Below are 7,967 nucleotides of genomic sequence, written 5' to 3' on the forward strand. Positions count from 1 at the left end.
TAAGTGCGCATGAAGAAATGAATCATCAACCAATGTAAGAATTTGGACTGAACTGTTTTATCTTCCGGCACAAAATGAATATCCTACTGAATTGACAGGTTTCTATTGTGCAGAAATAAAAAAGGAATGCCCCTGCTATGTTTTAATGATAATACCAAATCCTTGCAAATCCAAGTTGACACCTTATGCAACATGTCAATAATGCATAGAACTATGAATTTGAAGCTTTGCAACATTCTGAATAATGCTTGTTTTGTACCCCACAGACAAAGTGCTGTTGGAAATAATGCACCGGTTCAGAGAATTCCAAGTCTGATGCTTTGGGCATATCATGTCACGTAACAAACTGAAACTTCATGCACGCACGTTGCTGGCCGTTCGGCAAGCTGCAACTCCTTCCCGAGTCCTCTGCTAGGACGTGAGCATTATCCTGCTGTTCCTCCCGATTCTCCTGGTTCCACGAGTGCACCGCGCTTCGCTCGGCAAGACGTTTCATTGAAACAAGACGTTTCATTGAAACGTTGCTCGTTGGACTGCTTCCTTCACAATCTGTATAAATGGCAGAGAGCATCGGGAGAAAAATACAACACATCTCCATCTCCTTCCTCACATACCACAAGTGCTGAGCCGCCGTCTGAACGAAGCCGGCCGTGCTGTCCGTCGTGCAACGGCAGCCCGGCGAGCGGTGTCTCCGTGACTCCGGCCGCATCCTTCGACCCTGCACGGGGGCGGTCTAGAGTTTTCTGGGCAGCGTCCGCGCGACCGCTCCTTCGGCGTCCTCGACGTCATCATCTCCGGCGACGGCTGTTTCGTCGACGTCCTCGACAACATCGCCTCCGGCGACCGCTGCTTCCTCGACGTCCTCGTCGACATCGTCTCCGCCACCGCTGCTTCCTCTACGAGATCGTCTCCGACAAACTCCATCCACGAACACCAAGTGCACCGACGTCTAGACTGTTTTTTTTGTTCCATCCACGAACACAAGATAAATCTGTCCATGCTCTAGCCGATTCTCCATCAGGTTTATCTAGTGCTTTAGACTGTTTTTTTTGTTCCTGCTGCTAGTGGTTTCAGCCATGTCCTGTGTGTTCGGTAGATTCAGTATCTTTGTGTTAATCTGTCTGTACTGCTACTCTGCCGACACTAGTATGGTAGATAGTCCTAGCTGGTTACGTGATGTTTTCCTTTGCATGCTAATTATACAAGGATGGGTGCTATCAATCTGCTCCTTTGTGAATCTATACTGCATGCTTATGAAGAAAACCATTTGCCTGTTTAACCTGCTATTGTACGTACTAGGTAAAGGAATTAAATTAATGACAAATTATGTATTGTTTGCAACAAGTGCTACACTTAAGAAATCTTTGTTCAAGCATTCATTGAACTTGTATTGGGCTACAGCTTTAAGACCGGCGATGGGCTAAGGTCTTAGTTCCAGACTGCCAAGCACTTGGGCGAGGTGGGCGAGCCATTGGCGCTGGCGCTTGCGCGCCCGGTGGGCCAGCCCTAGGCGCTGGCGCTTGCGGTCTGTGAACCAAAGGCACCTGCCAAGCGGATGGAGGCACTTGCACAGCGGGGGGCACTTGCACAGCGGGGGCCACTTGCGCAGCGGGTGCGCCACCAGTCGAAGTGCTACCTTTATCTTGCGAGCCCCAAATCCCATTCTTGAAAGTGGATATCACTGCAACAACAAAATAACATTAAAAACATACTACACAATATGTTGCAGTACAAATTAAGCCAGCACTGAGATATACCTAACAAAGGATCAGATATCATGCATTCCTCGCATCGGACAATAACATGGCTGAGTCTGCAAGTAAATCTAGCAGTTACTTACCACCTTATTTTAAAAGATATTTAGAAGAACCCAACAGAGATGTTTCAGGACATACTCTCTATAGATATCAACACCCTCAACTATAAGTGACTGGTGTAAGGTAGCAAGATATTGTGGCATGTGGGCTGCCAGCATCAGCTCCAGACCGCTGTCGTCTTCAAAACGTTCAACCGTAGTGGAAACTGAATTTTCTTTCTGCAAATAACAAATAACAGTTGAGACCAAATATAACATATCCAGTTATCACAATAATCTCCTTAAACCTCAAAGGAACAGAACAGGCTAACTTACAGTTGTAACGTTCTTATGGCTAAGGACATGTACTGGATAATCTCTAGAGAGACGAAATGCAGAAAATTTGGTCTTTGAATATTCCTCCTTCCGTTCCGCCGCCGCCTTAAAAACATCTTCAAACACAGGAACCTTATCCAAACTTGTTTCAAATTCAACAGGGACCATTGCCTGATGTATACATGTGTTCCACCTTTTCAATTCATTTCCAAGAAGTCCATCATGTTTTCTCTTAAGGAGAATAGCAAATATTATTCTGTCAAAGGACTCCATCAAACATACATGAGTCTCCAGAACTAACCGGTCATGCGGAAGTAAGACTGCTATTTGCAATGATTTTAATACCGTAAAAAGATGATCAAAGTAGGGAGGGTAAATTGACACAAGCTTAGCAGTCCTGTTGGAAAAATTCTTCTAGATGAATAGAATTAGCTCCTTCACATCCAGTTGCATGGATGGACCTTCCAAATTAAACACTGTGGCCTTTGAAATTCGCACCAGTCCATTGACTACTTTGAAATGTTCATCCCAGTTTATTTTACCATGCCAAGACTTGCGCTTGGCAAAGGTATACGTGAATGCACAAATTAAAGATCTAATAAACAAGCAACCCTCTCTTGCTAACTCCAAGGAATACTGGCCATCAGGCATTCTCACCACAACCATCATCTTATTTTTATTGTCAGCCACATACTTCGTAAATGGTCTGCAGTTTAAGTGAATTGGTACTAAGGAAATAAAATAGAGAAAGCACACTATTGAAAGTGTAACAGCAATGCCAAAATGGTAAACTAAATAAAGAAATAGAGATTAGTGGTACTTACAGTCCACCTCGGATCCTTCCTGAAAGCTTGATGGTGCAATTGTTTAACACACCATAAGATCTCAGTGTATGATCAGGGTGTATAACTTTCAGCCCATAACAGACATATATATCAGCAAAATAATTCCTTGTTCTAGTTCGAAGCGTGTTCATCATGAGCTTCGAGGGTTCATCCAACTTCACCTGCAGTGATAAGGTTGGGCCCCCATGCCTAATGAAAACCTGCAGGATGTCATCATGATTTTTGTTCTATTAGTAAGTTGACAAAAAAACATACTTTAGATCTCTACTGGGTTAATCTGGCTTTTTGGTGGCTTACATTTATTTCATCTAACAGGTTAATACCATTTGTCCCTGAACCAGACTCCACTTCATGCCCATCTCCATTTTTCGAGTTTGAGGAGCCACAATCATGTGAAAATGAACAAGAGTTGCCATTTTTACAACCCTGATCATAAGGAACAACACAACAGAAAGATGTTAATTCATGCCCATCTAGTTCTTAGATATACACATGCAGTTCAATAAAACACAGACAGCTCAATACAAACTTTTCTTAAAGAAGTGCAAGCTGGCATACAGTGTTAATGGCATTTACTGTGTTCTAAGAAAATTCATTGGACTGGTTATATCAACACTGTTTTGTTCATAGTCTCACGAATGAGTTGCCGTGAATTAATTGATACAGTTATAATAAGTCAAAACATTAAACTCAAAGGAAAAACGCATGTGCACACTCACACATATGCTGCAATACCAATAACATAACCCTGCCAATTATGAGTTGTAATGCAAGTGACATCAGCAAACGAAATGAGAAGAAAAAAACTTCTGCAATATGGTACCTGTAATGGAAGGAAGAACTTGCATACTGGTTTGGGGACACGAGACGATTGAAAAGGACACGTAACATCATCATCTGTTGAAAAGAAATAGTTAACCAAAATCAGTATTGCTTAAATTATTTATTGGAAAGCATTTGCAGTATGCAATTTTAGTAGTAGTTTACCACACAAATTTTGTTTTTCAAAAAGAACTGCTTGGCTTACTAGGCTACTCATTCTACTATTTCAAAAAGAATATATGCATCTTACATGTATTCAAAGTAATATACGAGTATAAACTACAGTAAATAGTGCAGTAGCAAGAAATGCAATAATATATTTATACATAAGTACTCTACATCATTCCTCCATTCTATGTCGACTGATCATGAAGTCGGAAAAGACTCAAAAAGGGTAAACGGAAGTTGTTAAATGAAAACTAGACAAGGAAACTTCAGAAAAGAAGAGTCCCCAGAAGATTGACTATTAGAAAGTCTCAGCTTCTACCACAAACAAGGAGAAGGAAATACGTCAAAAAAGAGACATTAGAAAGTCTCAGCTTCTGACATTAGACGAATAGAGCAACTAGGCTGTTCTTATGTTTAATAGCTGCTTCATTATGCTCATTCATGAATATATACCTTTTGTTACAGTAATGGCAACTCGACCAAATAAACGGTGAAGGAGCTGGCGCGTACAAGCATTCTCATAATATTACAAAACAGAAACATTCTAATACCTTGCAGTGTAGTGCTACAAACAAAGAGGGAAAGATAACGGATTTCAGGAAGCCACACGCTTAATCAAGTGACAATTTCAAATAGAAACAGTAGTTCCCCTGACAAAATTCAGTTAGAATTTTGCATATATAGCGAAGCGGAGGAGAGTCCTTAGTAACATAAATGTAGTACTCCGTACTCCCCCCCCCAAATATCCTACTTTCTCAGCCCATTGCAAGTCTAGAAAACAAAAACAAAAATAGCAGGGGGTCACTATAATACCTAGTACTACATACAAGTAACAGAGAACGATGCTATTCAAAAAGTCAAACACAGAGTTTCTTCAGTCTTGAAGCTGAACCTTACCCAACTCCCTAGGAACCACAATAAACCCATGGATGGAATACCTGATGTAGTCTTTGCCTTTGCATAGTGCTTGGCGGAATAAAATTATTGGAATTTTTAAATCAGTACAGCTGTACTGGTATCTAAGTTAGAGTTCAATGGATGTGTCTAAACCATCTAACACCAGGCAATTAATTTTAGCAAAAAAAAAACATGTACTCCTATAAGAGGCATGTTATGACGAAGGAATAAAAAATCATTATAAATTTGGAATCCTTGGGCAATAGCAGCCGTTGATTCCAGCGGTACTAGCTGGAGTATAAGACTCAACAATTCTGTCGATGGCATACTGTTAGTGTATATGGGGCTACAGTGTTGATTACAATGTCTTGCATTTATTGAGAAAAAATATACTATGGCATGTAGTAAAGCTGTGTAAACATCACTTGCACCTCTTAGCAGGCACATGACAGAAAAAAAAAGTATGTGTAGCAGTTTACGATCTTACTCCATCCGTTCACAAATATAAGATGTTTTGGATATTTCATCAATACGGCTTGCATGTGGACTGAAATAAGTGAACACGCTAAAACATGTCTATATACATCCAATTCAGAAAAAAGTTAGAACATCGTATACGTATTTGTGAACGGAGGAAGTACTACTTCAAATGGAAGCCCAGAGCAAGCATATAGACCTATATGTCCAGTGCCTAAGATAATGAAGCTTAAAATGTAGTATATTGAAATGTTGGACATGTGCTAAGGCAAAATTGGCATTTTTAACTAGCATTAGCCATCGTTCAGCAATTGGTGACTCTGGTGAATCATAAAACCTCTCCACACAAGACCACTAGCACATTGAAACTCGAAGTGCTTTACTCTAAAATCCCCAATCTGAGAAGCCCATTACACTTATCAAACATAAGCCCTCCTGCAGCATTAACAAAAACAAGGTAAACTAACATATCCTGGAAGTTGGACGCTTGCATATGTTCTCTCCGACAAAAAACTGAGATGTTAGAAAATCAGACACCACGGCATACATCATACACCTCTGATCTCTCACAATGTTACACACCAAACACAACATTTCCGATCACTAACAAGAATGTACAATCAAAGAACGTAGACGGCAGAATTACCTGAGCAGAGAGCCTGTGGCAGCTGCCAAGCATGAACGAAACGGGTGCCCACGTGCTGGCTAGGTGGCGCAACCAGCTCGTAGACCTCACACTCCACAACCTTGCGAGCACGCACGTCCACGCCGAGCAGGTGCTCGTCCAGAAAGAAGTAGACCACGTCGGGGTTCGTAGGGTGGATGAGCGCAAGCACGGGGATCTTCCTGGGCAGACCAATCGCCTTGTAGCTTGCGTCGTCCCAGATCTCTGTAAAGGTGGCCTCATACTCCAGCGTCCACTCCGTGGAGTCCGGATCGGCGAGCGTCCAGACGCCGATCTGAGCAGAGCCGCCGCTGTTACGGTTCCTGTACATGTCCACGAACCGCAGCTTGCCGCCGCTGACAGCCACGCAGCGGTACTTGTCGAGCAGTCCCCAAGCTTCCCTGGACTTGAGCGCCTTGCCCTCCGGAAGCGGGACGACCCTCAGCACCGGCGCGTCGGCGAAGGGGTCGCACGTGAGGAGGCACCAGGAGAGGTCGACCCACCAAAGCCTCCCGGAGTGCGAGACGACGCCGTTGGGGCTGAAGGGGCGGGATGGAAGCGGGTAGCGGACGTCCTTGGTGACCCATTCCCCGGCTTCGGAGGAGAAGCAGAGGAGGTCGGCACGGTCGCCGCCGAGGATCATCTGGAGCTCAGCGACCATGTAGTGGCCGGCGTCGGCGGGGGAGGCGATGAGGCCGAGGTGGCCCGGGTGCATGATGTACTCGGGGTTGGGAAGCGGGAGGGCGGACGCGGATTTGGCGTCGAGGACGAAGTATCCCGCGACGTTTGGGCGCCAGCAGGACTCCCGGCGGCTGGGGAGGTCGATGACGGTGGGGCCCTTGGCGGGGCCTTGGTCGGCGTGGAGGAGGAGGAGGCCGGACGCGTCGACGGCGCGGACGGAAGGGAAGCTTCTGGAGGTGGTGCGGCCCGGGAAGATGCGCGGGGGGATGGTGAGGATCGCAACGCGCGGTGGCTCCGGCAGCGCGAGGGAGAGGTCGGCGCCCGGAGGGAGGTCGGCGTCGGCAGCCAGCACCCGCGGCACGCTGCCCAGGATGGCCCACGACGGCGAGGCGGAAGCCATCTCGGCACTCGGCTTGGAGCGGTGGCGGGTGGCGACGGAGGGAAGCAGTAGTGGGTAGGGAAGCCTGCTAGGGGACGGGGTGGTGGCAGGCTAGGGTTTTAGGAGTTGGGGTAGGGGGAGGGTGGATGGGATTTGGGTTGTTCGTACTACGAGTTTGAATGCTTTCGCATCGCGTAGACCGCGACGGTAATGGAGGATGGACAAAGCGGAGGACGAGTCGTTCGACCAACCGTCTTTCGCGGAAAACTTTTTGCTATGGGGATGGAAGGGGACGGAGCGGCGGATGAAACGGGAAGAGATAGGCAGTACTGCAGCGCAGCGCAGAGCAGAGCTGGCAGCCTTTGAACGGCGCGGCCGAGTGCTCGTAGCGTTCGCGTCCATGTAAAGCAACGTCCATCGATGCACTCAAACGGGCTAATTTTTTTTAAAATAATACATTTTTTATTAAATTATAGAAATATTACGCTGAAAATATAATTTTCAAAAATAATACGGCCCGCTGCAGGCCGACTGAGCCTAGTCAGCCCACAGCAGGCCGACTGGTGGCCCATCAGCTTGCTGCTGGCCGATTGGGCTGTAGGCCACCAGATCAAGTCCAGTCGGCCTGCAGTTGGCCGACAGGGTCCAGTCGGCCTGCAGTTGGCCGATAGGCCTGCAGTGGGCCGACAAGGACTAATTGGCCTGCTGTGGGCCGACTGGTGCATGCCGCCATTTTTTTCCCGAACGATCCTCGGTTTTTTTTTAAACTATGACGTATTCCGCACAACCCTTTCCCGCCATATGTTCCCGCAAACTCTTTCCCACCATATGTTCGCGCCAACTATTTCCCGCCACCCGTTTCCCGCCAACCCTTTCCCGCTATACCGCAGTCGTTCTTTCCCG

General features: G+C 46.0%; 1 protein-coding gene across 3 annotated transcripts; it reads right to left on the reverse strand.

Moving 5' to 3' along the window:
- Positions 1 to 1,251: 1,251 nt before the first annotated feature.
- On the reverse strand, positions 1,252 to 7,378 carry LOC109770095 (uncharacterized). 3 transcript variants are annotated; one of them, XM_073510208.1, is made up of 8 exons: positions 5,987 to 7,370; positions 3,800 to 3,873; positions 3,274 to 3,402; positions 2,956 to 3,176; positions 2,132 to 2,324; positions 1,896 to 2,035; positions 1,758 to 1,813; positions 1,252 to 1,681 (listed from the first exon to the last, which is right to left on the reverse strand). In XM_073510208.1, exons 1-8 carry the CDS (start codon positions 7,083 to 7,085, stop codon positions 1,404 to 1,406), a joined length of 2,190 nt encoding a protein of 729 aa, XP_073366309.1. In that variant the 5' UTR covers positions 7,086 to 7,370; the 3' UTR covers positions 1,252 to 1,403. The 3 variants fall into 3 exon arrangements, with proteins under 3 accessions (XP_073366309.1, XP_020184397.1, XP_073366310.1); XM_020328808.4 differs by having other exon boundaries at positions 2,132 to 2,387; positions 5,987 to 7,369; XM_073510209.1 differs by lacking the exons at positions 1,252 to 1,681; positions 1,758 to 1,813; positions 1,896 to 2,035 and having other exon boundaries at positions 2,132 to 2,837; positions 5,987 to 7,378.
- Positions 7,379 to 7,967: the final 589 nt, after the last annotated feature.

The sequence above is a fragment of the Aegilops tauschii genome, chromosome 3 (genome assembly GCF_002575655.3).
Source record: "Aegilops tauschii subsp. strangulata cultivar AL8/78 chromosome 3, Aet v6.0, whole genome shotgun sequence".
Classification (NCBI taxonomy): domain Eukaryota; kingdom Viridiplantae; phylum Streptophyta; class Magnoliopsida; order Poales; family Poaceae; genus Aegilops; species Aegilops tauschii.

What these genes read in the sequence shown, in the direction of transcription:
- LOC109770095 (XM_020328808.4), bottom strand. Translation starts at nt 7,085, where the DNA reads ATGGCTTCCGCCTCGCCGTCGTGGGCCATCCTGGGCAGCGTGCCGCGG. An exon ending in ACCTGTTAGATGAAATAAAT is followed by an intron (nt 3,177 to 3,273) that starts GTAAGCCACCAA and finishes GACATCCTGCAG; the next exon opens with GTTTTCATTAGGCATGGGGG. An exon ending in GGAAGGATCCGAGGTGGACT is followed by an intron (nt 2,388 to 2,955) that starts GTAAGTACCACT and finishes GTCCTTTGACAG; the next exon opens with AATAATATTTGCTATTCTCC.